This window comes from Patella vulgata, chromosome 5 (assembly GCF_932274485.2).
Source record: "Patella vulgata chromosome 5, xgPatVulg1.2, whole genome shotgun sequence".
Lineage (NCBI taxonomy): Eukaryota > Metazoa > Mollusca > Gastropoda > Patellidae > Patella > Patella vulgata.
The window spans coordinates 4,190,643-4,215,156 of NC_065883.2; the positions used below are offsets into that span (position 1 = coordinate 4,190,643).

A 24,514-nucleotide genomic window follows, 5' to 3' on the forward strand; every position below is an offset into this window, starting at 1 on the left:
TGTAACTGTAAAATATATACCATGATTACATACAACTGTAAAATATTGATCACGGTCGCTTACAACTGTAAAATATTACCTACATGATTACCTACAACTGTCAAATATTGATCACGGTCGCTTACAACTGTAAAATATTGATCATGATTGCCTACATCTGTAAAATATCTATCATGATTGCCTACAAATGTAAAATATAAAATATTATATTAACAGTCTTTCTCATTAGCGACTTGATTCAATTACGGACCTTGTGGTCTAACTCTCACATGTTAAAACCCCCAACCACAACCCCCAAACCCCTAAACCATTATAATACATACCATTGCAGTATGGGGGTGCAAAACATGATTTCTGACATTTACACTGAGTATAGGCTGGGTTTAATAAACACTGTCCATTAGCAGCTAAACCATCACAGATAATATCTGGATCACTATTTACACAAACACCAGCGATTCCTGAAATAAATATTACAGTACTCGTGTGTGTGTGTGAGAGAGAGAGAGAGAGAGAGAGAGAGAGAGGGCAGCCAATCATCGTTAGGGTTGCCAAACTGCTCCAATTACCAACAAGAACTGTATAGGGCTCACAAGCCTTAAAAGGACATTGTCTTTGGACTTCTTTTTCGGTACTACAATATATGATTGGGCTGAGTGAGAAAAGGGAGAGAGAGGGAGAGAGAGAGATCAACGAGGTTTTACGTCCACTCGACTCAAATTTGGTCAATTTTATTTCAATAATTCGCTTGCACGTAGGGGTCTTTAGCAGTGGGAGGAAACCGGGGAAAACCTACGAGGCTTTAAGCAGTCGTAAAACATAACATTTCGGGACTAACATATCGGTTCAATTCTATTTCAATAATTATCGCTTGTACGTAGGGGTCTTTAGAGTGGGAGGAAACCGGAGAATACCTACAAGGTTGGAAGTAGTTGTAAAACAATAACAAGCATGTGTAAACAATGACAAATATTTATATATAGAGAGAGAAATGGGGTTTAACTTCCACTCAACGCAAGCTACACCATTTTGACGCCCAACACTTTGTATCTTTATGTCCGAACGCCATTTACGTGTAAAAGTGTTTCGCCGAGGCAAACATTTCATTGGTGTTTAGCAGAGATGACTCTACACGCAGGCGTGCTTAACAGAGGGGCCTAGAACCCCTCAGGTTAGAGGGTAGACCGTTGGAACTGCCAAAAAATACGATAGTCACATCAGACATTCGTGTCTTTCTGAATACGCGCCCTCGTTAATAAAAGTTCGTTAAAATATATATAAGAAATCTTTCTTTTATATAATTTAAGACTAATTAAAATTTCCATAATTAAACATACAGAGCTAAATCGACTTATTACAGGTCTTTCGTTAGGCCTGAAATGTTATCTATAAACTATTGATCAAACATTTATTAAATTATCCAGACCATAATCAATGCCATCGCTAGCCTGCGATATTTATCGGTGGATAATCGAGACTTTGTATTTTATCGTACTGACTTTAGTAATGATGATCGAGGCTAGCCTAAAATTCAGTTCAGAGAGGAGCAATTATAGCATATTCTATTTGCGTTATCTATTTGTTAACTATCATAGCGAAAACTGTCAACTCTTTATCTAATCTCCCATAATACACCTTTAAATAAAACTTACCTTCAAAAAAGACAAAACATAGAAACAAGACCAACATATCGCAGAACACAACATGAAACTCTAGACAGACTTAATGGCGACTTTTGTTTTGTTTTTTTGCTTGTCATATAGCACATATAAAAACGAATCCCGTCAATAACAAAACATTTAAACACCATCTTGTCACGTGTCAAGCTGCTGAAAGCAACAATACTGTACTGGAAATTACAAATTAACTACCGGTGTTCTATGATGCGTGCGGAACTACAGGGGGATGTAACTCGTTTCACCATTGTAAGTAATGATTAAGCTAATCTTTGAACTGAATAACCACATGGAAATAATCTGAAGAAGAAATTTCCGGTTGTTCTTCGGAATTGTGATCAAAGTTTGATTTCTGTCTCACGGGAGCGATAGAGAGATCTTGTACTTGGGTTTTAGAAGCTGATAAATGACGTTTTACTGAGAGAGAGAGAGAGAGAGAGAGAGAGAGAGTTTAACGTCCACTCGATACAAACTAGGAAAATTTGGGACTAACATATGGTTCAGAAAAGGTTATAGATCATGTCCAAATTATTAAATAGATGTGTTACTATCACTTAATTATCCAATTAGATATGCTCGACACGTAGTAGGCCTACTGCCTGTGATGTCTGTCTCGATGCAACAAAAACTTGAGTGGGCTACACTAAATATCAAGTTATTCCCGTTAAGGAGACATCCGCTGTATAATAATCATAATTATCCAATGAAAAATAGTTTATTTTGATATCTTTTTGCCACTTTCCGAGTTTTCCGAGTTTTGTATTTTCGTATAGGCCAAAATACAAAACTCGGAAAACTCGGATATTTAATTATAACTGCCATATTGCAGTAGTTTGGTTAAAATCTAACTGAAAAGGTTTTAGATCATGTCCAACTTATTAAATAGATGTGTTACTGTTACTCCTTTCGCCAATTTTATTTCTAAAAGTTAGGTAGGCCTATTCTCGACACGACGTATATAGTATGGGAGAACGGGGCAGGTTCGGCCTTGGGGCCATGTGTCAAATTGAAATTATATACACACCTCGTTTTAATCATTTCATCTTTTGGATGTCCGAGTTTTCGATCTCACCCAAGTTATCCCCGTAAAGGCGAGTTGAGTTCCTTTGTACATATTACAACCCTTACACACCATATCCAATGAAAAATATTTTATTTTGATACCTTTTGACCACTTTCCAAGTTTTCCGTATACGTATAGGCCAAAATACAAAACTTTGAAAACTCGGATATTCGATTATAACTGCCATATTTCATTTATTTAGTTAAAATATAACTGAAAAGTTACAGATTATGTCCAACTTATTAAATAGATGTATTACTACAACTACTTTCGCCAATTTAAAAAAAATAATATTTTTGATAATTTTCCAACTATTTCTCTTTCCGAGTCTTATGATTTGACTCGATTGAAAACACAAAACTCGGAAAGGTCGGAAAAAATTGTCCGACTTTTTTGTTTGAATAGAAAACTGGGAAAATATTTTCCGACTTTTCAATTTGAAACAAAAAGGCGGACAATTTTTTCCGAGTTTTCCGAGTTTTGTGTTTTCAATCGAGTCAATTCATAAAACTCAGAGAGGGGAAAAGTCGGAAAATATTTTCCGAGTTTTCCGAGCTTTCCGAGTTTTGTACCTGACCGGTTAAGTCGTGTTAATATTCTTATGATTTCAATTTTAGAATGCAATATTTGTAAATCGCCAGTAGGAATAAATGTCTCTTATAGATACATTAAGATGGATTGAATTTGCACGATAGGCTAGCCAATGGGACTGCGGCCAATAAACAGCTATCAAATCGCTGACATTGGCAAGCTACGTTCCGATGGCACAGAACCTCCTCTCGTGAAAGAGGTCCCTGCCCTTTCTGTTTCGGGAGTTTTCGATCTCACCCCGTTAAGGCGACTCCCTTTGTACATATTACAACCCTTACACACCATATCGAATGAAAAATATTTTATTTTGATACCTTTTGACCACTTTCCGAGTTTGTAAATAAAATTGACATTTTGATCAAATTTACGGAAAGGTCATTTATGAAATGAAAACGAAATTGAAAATATAAGATGTGTGTAGGCTACAGCAATTATGTCTCTTAATAGTAGATTTCTACATATATTGTTATTATTATCACAAGTACCACGTTTCCACATTCCAAGATGAAAACGAAATTGAAAGTGTATGCATAATAATAAATTGAAAGTAGAATGTGTATGCATAATAATAAATTGAAACAATAAATTGAAAGTAGAATGTATATGTATAACAATACATTGAAAGTAGAATGTATATTTATAACAATGATGTACAGTATCTTATTAAAGATTTAGATTTCTATATCTATTATTATAAGTGCAACATGCCCGTAAATTTCTTCTTAGCATATGGATATATAAGTGTGTGTGTGAATGTGGGGGGGCGGTGTTAGTTTTTTCACTGTTCATATATCTGTTTCATGTCGCGATATATTAATAAAATATTAGACATTACATATGTGGTTTTTTTATTAGTTCGCGTAACACTTCGCTTGAGCTTCGACGAGTTTAACAGTTCGACAAAATGCTTATCTTTTTTAACATTGACCACGTCTTCATTAGCCCAAGTTAGGAGCAGAACAGTAGGACGTTAAACTCCATTTCATTTCATTTTAACATTGACACACTCGTATGTAAAACACAGATATCGATTAGAGATATTTATTTATCGATCACACGTCAATTATCACATATACAATCCGGAAATATCACTGGATATTGACACCGACGAGAATAGGGGAGATTATAGAACCATTCCATACTGAAGAGAAACACAAAGCGTGTTTACCGGAAGCTAGTCTCACCGCCATATAATTGTCATTGTGAATCTATGACAGTAGCATTAAACGCTGACGTATCAACGGTGATTTGTTAAACATCGATTTATACATGTGACAAAATACCATTCAGTGACGTGAAGGGTTTTGTTCATGTGTTAGGTCTATTTGATAAGGCCAACTTCAAGTTTGGCCAAATGTCACGAGATGTAAACAGATGTAACGTGCCCTGACCTTATTTACATCTCAGCGACCTTGATCTGGCCTTAACAAATAGATTGAGATTTGGTCATGCCCGAGGCCAACTCCTTGGTTTTATGCTCCCAATGATGTGAGAAAGAAGGGCATTTTAAATATTAAAAAAAAACCAGATGGAATAAACTTTTCATTAAGTGAGAGAGCGAGAGAGAGAAATGTGGTTTAACGTCCACTCGACACAAACTAGGTCATTTCGGGACTAACATATGGTTTAATTTTATTTCAATAATTCGCTTGCGCATAGGGGTCTTTAGCAGTGGGAGGAAACCGGAGGACCCGGAGAAAACCCACGAGGTTGGACAGGCGACCCTACGCCTTGCCACGTACAACCGGGGATTCGAAACCACGCCAGTCCACTCAATGACAGACTTTATGATACAGCGCGCGCAGGCTAACCATTCAGTCATCCAACTCCCCCATCAATGAGAGGGGTTGGGGGGGGGGGGAATTGGGTTTTACGCCCATTCGACACAAACTGCGCCATTTGCCTCAATGATAGACCCTGTGATTTCACGCGCTATCGTTGAACCACTACATCATCAAACGAAAGGAATAATATACGAGTTTAACAACCGGTCATCTACAAGGTTCTAGATCACCAATCTAGTCTATCGTTTGTGCTTTGAGGTTACAGTGTGACAAGGGGTCTACTTCATATGATGTAGATTATATGGCATATAATCGATGCAACCGTCCCTGGAAATTGTTGGTGACAAGGAGCAAGTAGTGTAAACCCGACAGTTAGGTTTTTGTACATATTATAAGATAATGGCGAAAATCATATAAATTAAATAATTTATAAACACATTATTTTAAACAAATGAAAAAAAAGAGGAAGTGCTGTTTTATAACATGATAAAAAGGGTTCTATAAATAGAAACAGATATTGAAGCGTCTGGTAACATCGAAGTATTCATGCACTATTTTAAAGATGTTTTTAGATGTAGTCTGATTTTCTATGCCAAAAAGAAGTGGTTTAATTGATTGCTGGTGTGATCGCTACAACAAAGCCGCAGCCTACTGTGTATGATCTGATTCTTTATTTTGCCCTGTAGAAATGAATTTGGAATAATAGGATCGTTTAGTTTTAGATTTTGTTTGAAAGTAGTGAGAGACGGAGAAATTCTTATATCGATATCAAGTTTGTTCTATTCTTTTGTTGAGGAGGATCCGAAAGAGTTCGAACATTTTTTTTGTTTTACATCGGTATTCTGAAAGATTGTCATTGTTACGAAGATGATAATTATTGGGTCGGTGTAATATTAAGTTCTTTAGGTAAGCGGGTGTCAGGTTATTGATGATTGTATAAATAAGTGTCAGTTTGTGTCGTTTGCGTCTCTCTTGTAGCGTAATAAACCCGGTTTCGTTATATAAGAGTTTATGGCTGGTATACCTTACAGCCCCGCATATAGTTCTAAGTGCATCTAATTGTAAGTTTTCTAGTTTATTAGTATGATCATCAGTGCGCTCATCCCAGATAACATCACAGTAATCGAAATGGGGTAAAATAAAGGAAGTGTGCAGGGATTTTCGATAAAGATAACATCACAGTAATCGAAATGGGGTAAAATAAAGGAAGTGTGCAGGGATTTTCTATTAAGTCTATATTTGAGTGACCTTAAAGAGTTAATTAGTTTGCTTGTTTTGTTAATAATTACTGCCATTTGCAGTTTGAATGGCAGTAATGTGCGCTATATCAAATGTAATAAGTTATGTTATGTTTGCCTATAGTGTCGTCTGCAAATAGACGGATGTTGAAATTTATATTTTCTATGATATCGTTTATGTAGATTAGAAATAAAAGGGGACCGAGAACAGAGCCCTCCGGAACACCGGATGGAACTTTTCTGGGGCGGAGGAGGCGCCATTTTACTTTTTAGGGATAGATTAAATATATTACATAAAGGCTAAGATATTTCTTCAGATATTGGTTTTAATTATTTTCCGCTTATTTCTTCTGGGCCGTTAGATTTTGTTGAATCAATTGTTAGGAGCATGTCCTTAACTTCCTTGGGAATTAGTTCAATTGTACACAATGAGTTGTCGTTGCGTCTTAATGTGGGAAGAAATGCATTTGTGCTGTCAAGTGATGATTGAGTTATGAAATGGTTGTTTAAACAGTCAGCTTTATCAGTTAGGGAAAAGAATGTTTTGTCGCCATGTGTAAAGGGAGGTAATTCATTACATGTCTGTTGTGTCTTTTTCATAAATGAATTAAAAAGTTGCCACCAGTTTTTTGTTACCAAAATTGTCCTTATCGTTAATCTTATCGTCAAGTTTTGTAAAATATTCGCGTTTGCATTTTCTTATAAAGTCAATATAGTTGTTTCTAATAGTTCTGAAATTCTGCCAGGCTATGTCTGAGTTTTCCTTTACTGCTTTTTTGTGGAGTTTACTCATTTTTCTTATACTGTTATTCATCCATGGTTGGTCCCTCGGTCTAATGGTTACTAACCGGTTTCATTCCCGCTGCAAAAATCCATACGCACACACAATTTAACAAATGAACATTATGCCAGATATTTATATTGGGGATGCTCGATTGAACGGTCAGGGATTGAATTCTGTTGAACACAAAAATAGTGACAATCGAGTGAAGATAGGGATTTAGGGCTAGAACGCATGCGCCGACTGCATCAGAAACATCTCAACCAAACATGTGAGCTGAAACAAATTTGTTGCGTTTAATTACGCCACGATTCTACTCACACCACCTCCGTCCGTTGTACAGACTGACAGAACTGTGACAGGACTGAATTCCGCGTCACTCGAATTCCGTAAATTCGCATCATTTAATCCCTCCTTGTGATTTATACACATTATTCATTTGTTTTATTGGGCGGGTGGGGTGGGTTTGTGCTAAATGGGTAAGACGCTGGCTCGCTAGCTTGGAGGTCGCGTTTTAGATCCCTACATTGGCCGAGAAAGTTCATCGTGATTTTCCGGCGTGGTTTCCCCCTATCAGTGGTGAAGGACAGTAAGAAGTTAAATCCTCTTTCATTTGAATTCATTATTGATTTAGAAGCAGATGGTATGTTCAGGACTGTTTGTCGTTAATATGTTACATGATATATATGACCATATCTGTCTCTAGCAGGGGGGGGGGGGGGGGGAATGGCCGAATGGTTAGCACGTGCGCGCTGTATCATAAAGCCGGTCATTGAGTCAACTGGCGAGGTTTCGAATCCCCGGTTGTACGTGACAAGGAGTAGGGTCGCCTGTCCAACCTCGTGGGTTTCCTCCCACTGCTAAAGACCCCTACGCGCAAGCGAATTATTGAAATAAAATTAAAGACGTTAAACCCCATCTCATTCATTCATCATAGCTGATTCTAGGACGTAAAACCCAGTTTCATTCATTCATCATAGCTGATTCTAGGACGTAAAACCAAGTTTCATTCATTCATAACTGTCTCTTGGACGTAAAATCCAATTTCATTCATTCATACTGTCTCTGGGACGTTAATCCCAATTTCACTCATTCATCATAGTTGTCTCTAGGACGTTAATCCCCACATCATTCATTCGTGCATCATAGCTGTCTCGAGGACGTTAAACCCAATTTCATTCATTCATACTGTTTCTAGGACGTTAAACCCGATTTCATTCATTCATTCATACTGTTGCTAGGACGTTAAACCCAATTTCATTCATTCATTCATACTGTTGCTAGGACGTTAAACCCAATTTCATTCATTCATTCATACTGTTGCTATAGGACGTTAAACCCAATTTCACCCATTCATCATAGCTGTCTCTAGGACGTTAACCCCAATTTCGGGTGTTTGACCATAACTATCCCAAGGACGCTAAATCCAATTTCAATCATTCATTCATACTGTCTCTAGGACGTTAAACCCGATCCCATCCAATCATTCATACTGTTTCTTGGACGTTAAACCCCATTTCATTCATTCATACTGTTTCTAGGACGCTAAACCCCATTTCCTCATTCATTTATAACTGCATGGAAGAATTTAAACCACAGAATTGAATCTTGATTTCGTATAATATTAAAATCACCTTTAACCCAAAACATTGATCTTTGGTTTGGCTACAAAACTTACATTCAAATTTCGCAGTTCATTTAAACTATTAACTGGCTTATACCCCAGTTTGTCAAACACATTAGAACATACATTATCAATTGTGAGCGCGTCTTTAATTGTTATCTGTTTCCTCCATTTTTTGGACGCCATCTTAGAATCAGCACGAGACGTACAAAGAGGACAATTTACTTCCTTTCCGGCGGAAGTTATACTGTGAATATATTCCTTGATCTCTGAGGTGAATTCCATTCCAATATAATCATATAATTTTTTCGATAAAAGAAACGGATTGTCACACAAATCCTCATAGCGAATTATTTTAACACGGTCTGGATAAGTCTGCGCAATCTCCAAATCTTCTGTCACGTTTTTACAAAATGTCGTAGCATAGGATAACAGTTCCTGTTTTGGAAACTTTCCAAAGCGGAATTCAGACATCAATGTTCCTCTTGGATCTCGTATTAAATGTATGATTTTTAAATTTGGATTTGATTGTAGCATCTCCACGCCCGTTTGCATCCGGGTACGAATCGTCTTAGTGATAGTTATCCGGGATCTTAGACACCTTTCATACAGATGAGGTAAACACCGAAATACTCCGAATATACCTTTGTATTGTCTTGTGCAATTATAGAAGGGTATCGTTGTTAGACTATTCCTGAGATGAAATTGTATGAGAGTTGCCATGTCAGCTTGAGAAAATTTACAAGTGAGGAAGGCGTTCAGAAGTCGTTTTGATAACATCTTGAAATTAACCATTTGTTGTAGATAATATCTGAAAAGTAAAATACACCAAACATCATTGGTATTAATCTGTATATTTAAGAAGAATCCAGTTAAGTATTTTCACAATTGCCCTCCACCTATTTGGGGTCAGGTAATATTTAAATTCCGGGAGTCTAGATCACATTCATTTTTGTTCCCCCTGCCCCATGTCCGACTAGAAATGCTTTAAATATCAGCATGACGATAATTAATGCGCGAAAATGGACTTTATTCATGAAATCTTAAACTAAAAATGTAGCTTTTTAATATTTGGGGCTCATTAAGTCGCATCGATGTTATCCTTATTAGACCGGAGGCTCAGCGCGGGGGGGGGGGCACTAAAGGAGCACAAAACCAGACCCAACTTTTCTTGAGTAGAATTTTGCGTAGAATACGATGCCGAGTGGTAATCAGTCCGCCGTTGGGGCGTTTTCGCGATATTCGGGGTCAAAGGTCAAACGAGTTCATTTGCACTGAAAGTGAATGCGCAGTCATTCTTGTATTATGAAAAGAAGCTGAAAATGATCGAAAGTAATCACACTTTCAATAAAAATGTAAACGTGCTAAATTGACCTTTAGTCTTAGTGACCCTGGAGGTCAAAAGGTGAAATTTACCGTTTTTGCACTAGGATGATTTAAAGCAATAAAATGTCAACGTAAAATATAAAAACTAAAGCGAAACCTGTTCTAATTAATAATAGGAACATTTAAAATTTATCTTTAGGGGGTCTTAGCACCGAACTTTTACTTTGGAACGTCGAAAATGATCTTGCATAACAGAGCCAACACACTTTGAAACCTGTTTCAAAAATACGTAAAAAACTGTCAAATCGAAATCTCTCCGATTTATTTTCACAGCGATTATTATACATAAAGATACTAGTTATCTGAAAAACAATTGAATAGTTTCAGTGTTGGACTCCAGTCTGCAGGTCGCGTGGATTTCCGAGAATCCCAGTCTAGGAAAACCGACGTTAATCTGTGACGGCAAAACACGTATCTGACGACGAGATTAAAAGTTTGCAAATATTTTATGAATTTTTATGAATTTAGCCCGAACATGGACGCAGATAAAACCGACGGATGCATTGTGCATAATAGTTCACAGGATGTATATGTCGTATTGATAAATGTTATCGGGGAAATTTTGGCAGGCTTTGTGACGCGGCCTGCAGGCTGGAGTCCAGCAATGAAACTTTTCAATTATTTTTTTCAGACTAGTATCATTATGTATAGCATTCGTTGTAAAACTAATTCATAAATTTTAAATGATCCTATTATTAAGTAGAACAAGTTTCGCTTTAGTTTTTATATTTTACACTGGCATTTATTACTTTAAATCTTCCTAGTGCTAAAACGGAAAATATGACCTTTTGAACAAAGGTGAAATTAGCAAGTTTACATTTTTATTGAAAGTGTGATTACTTTCAATCATTTTCAGCTTATATATTCATGATACAAGAAAGACAGCCATTCACTTTTAGTGCAAATGAACCCATTTGACCTTTGACCCCGAATATCTCATAAACGCCCCAACGGCGGACTGATTACCACTCGGCATCGTATTCTACGCAAATTTTACTCCAGAAAAGTTGGGTCTGGTTTTGTGCCCATTTGATGGACACCCCTACCCCCGCGCTGAACCTCCAGACTATATCAGTGATTGTAGAGGTCTAGCGAATATTCACTGCTGATTAGTGTGGCGAGCAGTGGCTTATTGAGAGGGACCCAATGACAATCTTTGTGCCATGTTTTTGTGCACCTCGCACACGGTTTCAATGCGGTTTTCAACATTATAATCATAATGCTTAACCAGTGTCAAACATATACCGTAGGTCAGATATGCTACAAATCGATTCTAACATGTTCAACACAGCCCGGCATTTGGAGGGATCCTCCTCCCCGCACACACATATAGATATTGTTTTTTAGAGGCCCGGGCGGGATCTTGTTCTTCATGCAAAATCATGGGTCACAAGCCCCTGTTGGCGAGATGTTTTGTGAGGCACCTCTCAACAACCAAGACTAGAAGGAGATCCATGAGTATTTTCCTGCAAGTTGGATGGAGCCAAAGGATCCATTCCCAGTGCTACCCAATTTCAACTTACATTGGAGCTTGATCAAATGTTACCATGGGTATGTACACAAATGGTGGTATGACGTTGTATCTTGACAATGTAGTCAGCGGTTCAAACACGTAGAACACCTCACGACTTTGCTGCAGTAGATCCGCTGTAAATGTAGACCCACTACGCATGTACGTCAACAGAAGTACATTTACTTCCGGTCCTCTGTTGGTCTGTTCATACCGCGCAATGACTGTTTTAACATTCTCTATAAAGTAAAATATTTCATATATATGTATTCAAACAGTTAAACATGCATTATGCAAGAGCTAAATCTGCCTATTGCAGGTCTTTCTTTAGACCCGGGATGTTATCTCATTAATTAACTTATCCAGACCATAATCAACTCTCGATGTCATCGCTAGCCTGCGATGTTTATTGGATTATCCGATTTGCTGTTCGACTTCCATTCATAATTAAATTAAAAAAATGGATAATCGAGACTATGTTGTTTTTTTTTTTATCCTACCGACTTTAGTAATGATGATCGAGGCAAGGCCGAAAATTCAATCGCTAAAATCTCGGTTCATAGTGGATCAATTTGACTGAAATTTTCAGCAAATTGCCTTAACATTATCCAGTTTTTTAACTTTAATAGTGATGATTGCCAGCTCTTTATCTAATCTCCCATAATGTATCTTTAATAATATTAAGAAGTGTTATAAGGTGGGGGCGTCACGGTGGCTAAGTGGGTAAGACGCTGGCTCGCTAGCCTGGAGGTCGGGTGTTCGATCCCTGCATTGGCCGAGGAAGTTCACCCAGATTTTCTGGCGTTGTCCCCCCTTGTCAGTGATGCTGGACGGAGGGCCTGACAAGGAAAGCTGTCTAGTCATTCGGATGAGACGAAAAACCGAGGTCCAGTGCACACTTTGGCGTGCACGTAAAAGATTCCTTGACAGTTGGAATTCGATATAAGAGTAGGCCGTAGTGGCGCTGTCCGGGCAAACTTTCCGTCATAGCACACTGTATGGCGTATGCTCATCTTCCTTAGCCCAGTTCGGAGCAAAACAGTAGGACGTTAAACCCTATTTCATTTCATTTTCGTTATAAGATGTTTAAAAATAAAAATACCCGGGATCTTTTATGTGCAATAGAATGGTACGTACACTGCGCATGGCCTTAGTCATGTTTATTACTGACTTACCAGACGTTATATCTAACTGATTTACCACGCGTGATAACTAACTGATTTACCAGACGTAATATCTAACTGACTTACCAGACGTGATATCGAACTGATTTACCAGACGTAATATCTTACTGACTTACTAGACGTAATAATCTTAATAACATACCAGGTATCTTACTGACTTACCGATTGTGGAAGCTAATCCTATTAAATTATCTGTTCCATTCCTGATCGGCTGAATCAAAGGTTCTTTGAGGGCTAAATAACCGGTTCGTTCTGAAATAAAACCCCCACAAGAGAAAAAACATGTTAGAATGCGAATGTACTAGTAATGCAATCGTCAATATACACCGTTTATATACCGGTTTATACACCAGTGATTGACTTGTAACGTGTGTATAGTTTATACACCAGTGATTGACTTGTAACATATCTGTATAGTTTATACACCAGTCATTGACTTGTAACATGTCTGTATAGTTTATACACCAGTCATTGGCTTGTAACATGTCTATACAGTTTATACACCAGTCATTGACTTGTAACATGTCTGTACAGTTTATACACCAGTCATTGACTTGTAACATGTCTATATAGTTTATACACCAGTCATTGACTTGTAACATGTCTATACAGTTTATACACCAGTTATTGTCTTGTAACATATCTGTGCAGTTTATATACCAGTCATTGACTTGTAACTGGGTTTAACGTCTTACTGTTCTGCTCCAACTGGGGTAACGAAGATGGCCTCATATATAAATGTGCTATCTTTAGCTTAATATCTAATCGCCAGAATACATTTGAAATAACTGGACATTAAGTAAATTCCGTAATTTTAGGCATCCAGTTTGTTTAGGCTGCGAGACACATAAGGTATGTCACTGAGTCAACTGGCGAGGTTTCTATTCCCCGGCTGTACGTGACAAGGAGCAGGGTCGCATGTCCAACCTCGTAGGATTTATCCGGGTCCTCCGGTTTCCTCCCACTGCTAAAGACCCCTAATCGCACGCGAATTATTGAAATCAAATTGAACCATATGTTAGTTGAAAAATGACCTAGTTTGTGTCGAGTGGACGTTAAACCCCATTTCTCTCACTCTCCCTATTTATAAATGAAATAAAATGGGGTTTAACTCCCTACTCTATTTAAAAACCCACGTATGTATCATACATACCCCAACCGACGTCAATCGTGGACAATGTCAGCCGTTATAAAAAAATTATTAGATCTTTTGCAGAGGTATACAAAACCAAAACGATAAATTGGGAATGAAATAAAGATATAATTTAAATAGATTGTGTGTCGGTCTGTTTCGTTTCAATACTATAGGATAAAGAACCAAGACTCCATCCACACCACTTCTAAAACGTATACTTAAAAATTTTCGGTGATTTTTAAATTCTTACCACCGATGTCTTTGATAAAACTTGTCTGGTAGAGGAAGGCTAAACTCGTCGCTGCTACCAGAAATATCACAATAAATGAACTCTTGCAAGTGCACCCCATTCCTCTGATAGCAATCTGTAAAAATAAACAACAAAAATAACTTATCATCAACAATAACTCATCATCAACAACAATCCATCATCAACATTAATCCATCATCAACTATAACTCATCAACCGCAATAACCTGACAACAAACAAACCATCATCAACATGAACCAATCAACAAAACTAACTTATCATCAACAATAACCTATCAACAACGATAATTTATCAACAACAACAACTCATTAAACCACAATAACTAAACAACTGCAATAACCCAACAACAACAATAACTTATTAACAACAAAAACACGATTATATGCACATTATCACTATACATTAAACAATTACATAAAAGGTGTGGTTGCCGGCCCAGAGATCTGTCGTGAGAAGAGAGGGCGGGTCATCTTCTCCCTTTGTCTTAACTTTATTATGACAAAGGGAGAAGATGACCCACCCTCTCTTCTCACGACAGCGAATTTATAAGTGTGCTTTAAGAAACATTTGGTATCCGAGGACCTTTTTATTTTGTGTTTTTAACAATTTTCAAGTGTAAATAATTTAATTAAATCAATCCGTCCATAATATCATATTCATTGTATTGGACGTTAAATCATTAATAAACAACAACAACAACGGTCCAGAGAGCGACATTATGTTATATAGAGAGGTACTGTACCAGGGCGTTTGCTCGAGAGTTGTATCAATATATTATACAATGCCAGAGACCATTAAAAAAAATTTAAAATTCAGACACAATCACACACGTGCATTTCAATACGCTGGTCCAATATTTTCATCAAGTATGAATATAATGTATGTTTGGCACATCCAGCAATAGTAATCCAACATCAAACGATGACGTCATATCTGTATTTTAAGATAAAATATACTTACCGGACAAATTGATCTTATCCAGTTATCATTATTAGAATTCACAATTCATTACATGTATAGAAAACTAAGTATACTTTTATTGTTTAACCTTTCCTAAAACAGTGTTTATAGACCAAAATATTCTTATATCGTTTAGAATTTCCTAAACAGTGTATATAGACCAAAATATACGCATATCTTTTCACCTCCCCAAAACAATGTATATAAGTCAAAATATCTAAAATAGTCTATATACACCAAAATATTAAAATACAATAAAAAGGTAAATATCATCTTTACATACAAACATCAAAAATATCAATTTTAAAAAAGTAACAACATGTGTTGTAGACGTGTGATATATTTAGGTTAAGACGGATTTAAATCTTGTTGCCGGGTTACGTGACGTGTTAATAATACGAAACTACGGTTAATATTACCACAAACATGTTCGTTTTAAAAAAAGGTAAACACATATATTTTTTTCAGTAGATACAACAATAGGTTATATGTGTGATTATTTTAATATTCCGCAATATTTTTTTAAAAATAACTTTTGTGTGTGAGATTAAATTATATTAATTCATATGGCTAAGTGGGTAAGATACTGGCTCACTAGTCTGGAGGTCTGGTGTTCGATATCTGCATTGGCCGAGAAGGTTCATCTGGATTTTCCGACGTGGTTTGCCCTTGTCAGTGGTGAAGGACATAGGGTCTGACAAGGACAGCTGTTTAGTCGTTCGGATGGGACGAAAAACCGAGGTCTCGTGTATACATTAGCGTGCACGTAAAAGACCCCTTGGCAGTTGGAATTCGATATAAGAGTAGGACTTAGTGTCGCTGCCCGGGCAAAATTTCCCTCATAGAACACTGTAGGCGCACGCCCGTCTTCATTATCCCAGTCGAAGCACAACAGTAGGACGTTAAACCCCATTTTATTTCATTTCCCACAAATAGGTTCATCCAAATATCATATTAATACTCTATTTACATCTGGTCACTGATAAATGTTACTGCTACAAAATGTCGCCAGAACACGAATGAATAACGCGCGGAAAACATAGTAAAGGCAGAAAGAGAGAATGATAAAATACTTTCCAGTGAAACATTTTACGATAATTTGAATTTCGTATTAAGACGCGTATTTTGACTTTTAAATACCCCCCCCCCCCCTCACTAAATAGGGTTCAGACGATCCAAATTTTATCTACTTTAACAAGGTACCTAAATATGAATATGTCAGAAAATATTTTACAATTTTCCAAATGTATTCGGACCTTGCCAATGGTATGTATCCCGATATCTTGTATTTTATGTTATGGCCCGTATTTTGACGTTAAATACCTCACCCCTCCTCATTTAATACATGTTAGAGACATTTCAATTTTGTTCTTTTTCCAAGGTATGTAATTATAAATATGCAAGAAAATAACTTACATTTTATAGCAAACAATACACATACTTTCAGCTGTATATGAACAGATATCGAGAATTTCTTATTAAGATGGGTTTTTTTTACTTTAAATATCCCGCCCCTAATAAAGTTTAGTACCTTGGAACTTTGATCTCCTTTCAAAGTATATAAATATAAATGTGCCAGAAAATAACTTAAAAATGTGTACGCTATTAAACTCTATTACTTGATTGGGAGGGGATGGGTGGGGTCTTAAATGTCAAAATACCGATCATACTACGACATTCCAGATATCACACAGAATACCACTGAAAACAAGTTTCATTTACCTATTCAGAAATGTAAATTATATTCTGGCACATTTAAATTTGCATAGCTTGAAAAAGGGTATTACAGTTGAATGACGATAAATACTATTAAGTTAGTGAGGCCGGGTGGTGGGGGTGTATTTAAAAGTTAAAATACGGGTTATCGTGTAATGCATGAGCGGAAAGTATTTATTTATCCCTCTTTCGATCAGTATATTACTTTTTCCCTGGAACATTCATGATAACGTGATTTAGAAGAGATTAAACACTCTTTTGTTTGAGAAAAGAAATAGACTACTTTCCATTTATTTTCATTTTCGAAGGCCCGACCAGATTAGCCATAGTACGCACGTGGTTTCACTAGAGATGCGGTCATCGAGCGATTTTTCTTATTGTGTATATGCTTGCTCGATTCTTTCCGACGTGGTTTCCCCTTGTCAATGGTGCAGAACGGAGGGCCTGACAAGGATAGCTGTCTAGTCCTTCGGATAAGACGACAAACCGAGGTCCCGTGTATATATTGGAATGCACGTAAAAGATCCCTGGCAGTTGGAATTCGATATAAGAGTAGGTGATAGTGCCGCTGCCCGGGCAAAATTTCCCTCATAACACACTGTATGGCGTATGCCCGTCTTCATTAGCCCGGTATAGGAGCAGAACAGTAGGACGTTAAACCCCATTTCATTTCATTTCATTTCATTTGCTTGCTCGATTCCCCATTATTGTATGGTGACTTATTGTATGCACGATTCGATGGATTTCGAGAAATGTTATTGAAGAAATGTTTTTGGAGGAATGTTTTGTAAAATTTGTATTTGGAAATTTGTATTTAGAAATTTGTTTTTCCATATTTGTTTTTTGTTGTATTTCTCTGCTGAAATGTAAATGTAGGCTAATTTTTGATTTTCTAAAATAAATTTTATCTTTACATTAAAACACAAGTAAAATACATTTTACAAATCTGATATGACAAATGTCTGATTTGTAAAACAAATATTGATTTTAAGATACAAAAATGTTAATTTTAGTGTACAAATGTCGAAATACGACAACAAATTAAGAAATAAGAATTATGGACTATGAATTAAGAAATAAGGTTTTAAGAACACTGAATAAAGAGGGGGGTGGCCGAATGGTTAGCACGTACGTGCTGTATCATAAAGCCTGTCATTGAGTCGACAGGCGTGGTTTCGAATTCCCGGTTGTACGTGACAAGGAGTAGGGTCGCCTGTCCAACCTCGTGGGTTTTCTCCGGGTCCTCCGGTTTCCTCCCACTGCTAAAGACCCCTACGCGCAAGCGAATTATTGAAATTAAATTGAACCATGTGTTAGTCCCGAAATGACCTAGTTTGTGTCGAGTGGACGTTAAACCCCATCTCTCTCTATGTTATAACCTGCAATCGAATCGCCTAATTAAATATACTCACCGCATCATTCATTCAGAAGGGATATCAAAACAAAACGGTGTTGAGAGCTCTTTTGGGCTAGTTTTGTAGTCATTTGACTACAAAAAAGTTACTGGCCTATAACTTAATTTCCAATTACACTGACCCCAAACTGTACTGCACATCGCTTAACATACAATAAATCAATTCCCATTGAAATAAAGGTGAAAACTTACCGCATAATTATATGATTTGATTAAACCCAACTGCTATGCGAAAATTCTGTTCATTTTAAAATGGTCGCCGAAGCGGAATGACGTGATTTTACGTCACCCGAAAATACAGAAAAACAGTTCGGTGAGATAAGATTAAGAGTTCAGTGTTCCACTCTTCACCATTTGTAACATAGCTACCTATTTCCATGCGAACTGTGGTGATATGTGTTGAAAATTTGCAATTGAACTTAATTGTACTTGCGCAAAGCCACGAATAGTGTATCAGAAATGAAATGGGGTTTAACGTCCTACTGTTTTGCTCCGAGCTGGGCTAATGAAGACGAGGAATAGTGTATCAATTGTAGCCGCGAATAAGGCAGGACACGGGTACAATATTGTAGCTATGTTTGATCGCTATGTTGACCAATAAAGTTTATCTAGATTTTCCGGCGTCGTTCCCCTTTGTCAGTGGTGCAGCACAGGGGGCCTAGCAAGTGAAAACCTATAGTCGTTCGGATGGGACGAAAAAACGAGGTTCTGTGTATACATTGCCATGCGCATAAAAGAACCCATGACACTTTGAATTCGATATAGGAGTAGCCCTTATTGCTGCTTTCATAAAAAAATGTTCCCTCATAGCACACCGCATGGCGTATTCCCGTCTTCATTAGCCCAGTAGGGCGTTAAACCCCTTCCATTTCATTTCATGGCCGACTGGGTAGTGCGTGGGCGTTGTATCACAAGTTCTGTCATTGAGCCAAATGGCGTGGTTTCGATTCCCCGGTTTCCTCCCACTGCTAAAGACCCCTACGCGCATGCGAATTATTGAAATACAATTGAACCCTATGTTAGTCCCGAAATTACCTAGTTTGTGTCGAGTGAACGTTAAACCCCTCTCTCTCTCTCTCTCTCTCTCTCTCTCTCATTTCATGTATACTTACTGTCGATAGCCGTTTTCCGATCTTTTTATCATTTCTAACACTACGCTAACACTGGTTATACATTCTTGTTCACTGTGTGAAAGCTTCTCTTTTAATATTAGATATCAATTTTTGAACGATTACGATTTCTTGTAATTTCAATAAACACGGGAAGACTGGATGTTGAAGCGTTCTAAAAAAGCCTCGATCATCTGGTCGCATATCATGAAACTGAGTGGCCATATGTTTCTTGTATAAATTGATATTAATTATTTAAGTACTGTATATCCTGTTAAATCTGTAATTAATACGACAATTATTCGCCGCCACATTGATTAATCGATCTCAACCCAAGAATTAAACCTAAGCAACAAACCACGCCAGCTGTTGATACGGCTTTAATTATAGGATAGTTATTTACTAAATGAAACGAAATGAAATGGGGCTTAACTTCCTAATGAAAACGTACGCCAAACAGGAGGACATTTTGCCTGGACAGCGGCGCTACGGCGTACTCTTATTTCCAATTCCAACTACCAAGGGTTCCTTTACGTACACGACAACGTCTACACGGAACATCCGAAGGACTATATGTTGCCCTATGCCCATATTCCGACTATTTACCAGAAATTTGCTTCCATTACAGCAGTGTTATGTGGGATTAGCTCTAATCAAACGAAACACTGTGAGGAATATGTCCCTTGCTGGTCTATCTTCCGGCACCACTGACAAATGGGAACCACGCCGGAAAATCCCGATGAAATTTCTCGGCCAACGCCGAGGTATTGAACATGTCACCTCCAGATTACTCACTGAGCCACCGTTGTCCCATTTACAAAACACCATACTACGTTAATGAGGACGTATAGTACGATCATACGGACTGATATCCATTCATGCAAGACCCTAGGGGTTTTGCCTGACAAGAAGTAGGGTCGACTGGGTAGTTTTTCTCTGGGTACTCAGGTGTCCTTCTTTTTCGCAAGACCCGCTAATGCTAGTCATGTGTCTTCCGATTTCCCCCCACTGTTAAAGACCCCTACGCGCAAGAAGCGAATTATTGAAATAAAATTGAACCATATGTTAGTCCCGAAATGACGTACGTTACCCCTCCCCTCCCTTTGTATCTCTCTCTCTCTCTCTGTCGCTATCTATGTCTGTCTGTCTCTCTCCCTTTCATGAAAAATCACGCTCGCCCAACCTCCTATGTTAGTCCCGGATTTATGTCGATTTGACTTAAACCCCATTTCATTTCATTTATTTCTTACGATTACGTAATGGCTGTCACTTTGCGGAACGGTGCGATTCTCCATCCAGATACGGTTGGTGTTAATTATGTCCCCGGTGATTCTGTATTTATGCCATAAATCCACCTCCTCTAATTAAACTCAGATAAAAAAATTAAACATACATTATGCAAGAGCTAAATCTGCCGATTGCAGGTCTTTCTTTAGGCCTGAAATGTTTTCTAAATTATTAATTAAGACATTAATTAACTTATCCGTACCATAATCAACTCTCGATGCCATCGCTAGCATGCGATATTTACTGGATTTAAATACATTTTTTGATGGATGATTTAACGTCGAAATGGAAAATCGAGACTTTGGTAATGATGCTCGAGGCTAGGCCTAAAATTCAATGGCTAATATCTCGGTTCATAGTGGAGCAATTGGACTGAAATTTTCAGCATTATCCTCTTTACCTTATCTATTTTGAAACTATTATAACGAGAGAGAGAGAGAGAGAAATGGGGTTTAACGTCCACTCGACACAAACTAGGTCATTTCGGGACTAACACATGGTTTAATTTTATTTCAATAATTCGCTTGCGCGTAGGGGTCTTTAGCAGTGGGAGGAAACCAGAGGACCCGGAAAAAACCCACGAGGTTGGACAGGCGACCCTACTCCTTGCCACGTACAACTGGGGACTCGAAACCACGCCAGTTGACTCAATGACAGACTTTATGGTACAGCGCGCACGTGCTAACCATTCAGCCACCCAACCCCCCTCTATTATAACGAGAACTGTCAGCCCTTTATATAATCTTCCATAATGCCCCTTTAAAATTAGCTATCAAGTTCTTACTTCAAATAATGTGGCAGGTTGTCGTCATATGTCAATAATAGCCACCGAATAATGTGTAAATGATATATTTATAGTCCCATATTGTAAGCCTATAATGTTGTAATGACAAAGAACATAACCGCAGCACGTGGACCAAATCTATTTGTTAAGGCCAGGTCAATTTTTGTCAAGGTTGCTGAGATGTTAATAAGATTAGGGCATGTGATTGTTGGCGAGATTGTAGGTTAGGGTTAGGGTAAGTATTGGAGCGAGGTCCAGGGTTGGGATTAGCGCTAGCCCTATTTACATCTCGAGACCTGTGACGAAACATTGAGCTGGCCTTATCATTTAGCACTAACCCTGTCTACCGATTGTGAGATTTATCCTTACATCAGTATGTAGCATGTTTCATGTTTGATGAATCATTTTAGTTGGGCACGATGCCTTTAAACCTTATACGTGCCCATGAATCTTGTCAACAGAAGTCCAGAAATATCAGTTAAATTTTACCCCTGAAATGGTTATTTAAAGATCAAAAAAGGAGTCCCTTAATTATCAGCCACAGTAAACACTAGACTTCTAATGTCCAAGTTACCTTAAATAATCACTTTGGTCACATTACGAATGGAATTATTTTGAATTAAAAAAAAGAAGGAAAAATCCTTATAGAAAATAATAAGATCGACTAAAATATCTACCGGACAAAATCAAAACATGCTCTAAACATCAAAGTCAATAGAAGATGACGCCTCTTCCATTATCGGGGCCGCGATGACTCAGTGAGTAAGACGTTGGCTCGCTAACCTGTAGATCCTGTGTAAGGTCATTCGCCCAGTCGGAGCAGAAGAGTAGGACGTTAAACCCCATATTCATTTCAATTCATTTCTATGCCCTTACCAACAAAATATTTAAATAGAATTATAGAAATAACCATATAAAATATCCTTTAAATGTAGCAAAAGTTTGTTGTTGAAAATTAGCCAATTGAAAGGCACCATTGCGAAAATATTAAAAATTACCTTTTTATATGATTATACAGCAATTCAATTAAAATACAGATCTATATTTCGTTTTGTTTTTTATACTTTCGATGACCTCTACTACATCAAGATCTGGCCAGATGTAGCGGGATGTCGCGTCAGAGGTCATAAGAGCGGCTTTTGACTCTATGACATAAGGCATTTGATTAACGAATCCGCGTTGGTGTTTCTAGTGGGATACCAACCACAGTTCTTGGCACCGCACGGCAGATCATTTATTGGCTAATCCTTCACATCACCCGGGGGGTTGGATGGCCGAATGGTTAGCATGCGCGCGCTGTATCATAAGGTCTGTCATTGAGTCAACTAGCGTGGTTTCGACTTCCCGGTTGTACGTGGCAAGGAATAGGGTCGCCTGCCCAACCTCGTGGGTTTTCTCCGGGTCCTCCGGTTTCCTCCCACTGCTAAAGACCCCTACGCGCAAGCGAATTAGTGAAATAAAATTACGGTAGTAAAGACAAGTAAAACTATAAAAAAACGAAACGAAATAGGATCTGTGTTTTAATCAGATTGGGTTTACTACCCCCCCCCCCCCAAACACGCGCTTTCTACATCAACCGGGATAATGAAGAGGGGCATTTGCCATGCAGTCTGCTAGCGAGAATAATATTGCCTGCACTTCATCGATTTTCTCAACGTGCTTGGCAAAGTCTACACGTGACCTCCGGCTCTATACCCATCCTAACAACTAGATGTTTTCCTTGTCAGCCCCCACCCCCTGCGACCTGTATCACTGACATAGAGAAACCCAGCTGGAAAAATCTCGGTTAGTCAGCGTCCTAAGTGCGGAAATGAGTAGAGTTTCCGTTTTCTATGACTGAAAATTTGAAGTCAGTTAACACTTTAGACGAGAATGGAACGAATCTTATGATTCTTGTTTTTTTCTTTATTAGTAGGTCGTTCAGTTCTTGATGGTTATGCTCATGTTCAAATCTTCATGGACTTCGCCTACTCATAATTCCTCAATATATGATATGTCACGTCTCAGATATACGTCAAATCGATTCTGGCATGTGCCACCGCACCTAATACTAATATAAAAACAATAGTTTTACACGTAGGCTATAAGTACCGTGAAACCCTAATACAGATATAAAAGCAATAGTTTTTCACGGAGGCTAAACACCGTGAAACCCTAATACAGATATAAAAGCAATAGTTTTTCACGGAGGCTAAACACCGTGAAACCCTAATGCTAATATAAAAACAATAGTTTTTCACGTAGGCTAAACATCGTCAAACCCCTAATACTAATATAAAAACAATAGTTTTTTACGTAGACGAAGTACCGTCAAACCTTAATACTAATATAAAAACAATAATTTTTCACATAGGCTACGTAACGTGAAACCTTAATACTAATATAAAAACAATAGTTTTTCACATAGGCTAAGTAGCGTGAAACCCTAATACTAATATAAAAACAATAGTTTTTCACATAGGCTAAGGAACATGAAACCCCAATACTAATACAAAAACAATAGTTTTTCAACTAGGCTAAGTACCGTAAAACGATAATACTAATATAACTATAGTAGTTTTTTTACATAGGCTAAGTACTGTGAAGCCCTAATACAGATATAAAAACAATAGTTTTTCACGTAGGCTAAACACCGTGAAACCCTAATACAAATATAAAAACAATAGTTTTTCACGTAGGCTAAACATCGTCAAAACTCTAATACTAATATAAAAACAATAGTTTTTCACGTAGACGAAGTACCGTCAAACCTTAATACTAATATAAAAACAATAGTTTTTCACATAGGCTAAGTAACATGAAACCCTAATACTAATATAAAAACAATAGTTTTTCAACTAGGCGAAGTACCGTAAAACGATAATACTAATATAACAATAATAGTTTTTCACATAGGCTAAGTACTGTGAGGCCCTAATACAGATATAAAAACAATAGTTTTTCACATGCGGTAAGAATCGTGAAATCCTTAATAGCATAGTATCAGATAGTGGAAGTTCAA

The 24,514-nt window shown here is 37.5% G+C and overlaps 1 protein-coding gene across 1 annotated transcript; it reads right to left on the reverse strand.

Annotated features, from left to right (window-relative positions):
- Positions 1-8,734: 8,734 nt before the first annotated feature.
- LOC126822597 (carbohydrate sulfotransferase 1) lies at positions 8,735-15,416 on the reverse strand. The gene is made up of 5 exons (XM_050551566.2): positions 15,204-15,416; positions 14,223-14,337; positions 13,000-13,089; positions 11,667-11,892; positions 8,735-9,568 (listed from the first exon to the last, which is right to left on the reverse strand). The coding sequence occupies exons 2-5, from the start codon at positions 14,320-14,322 to the stop codon at positions 8,770-8,772; spliced, it is 1,215 nt and encodes a 404-aa protein (XP_050407523.2). The 5' UTR covers positions 14,323-14,337; positions 15,204-15,416; the 3' UTR covers positions 8,735-8,769.
- Between the last annotated feature and the right edge of the window lie 9,098 nt (positions 15,417-24,514).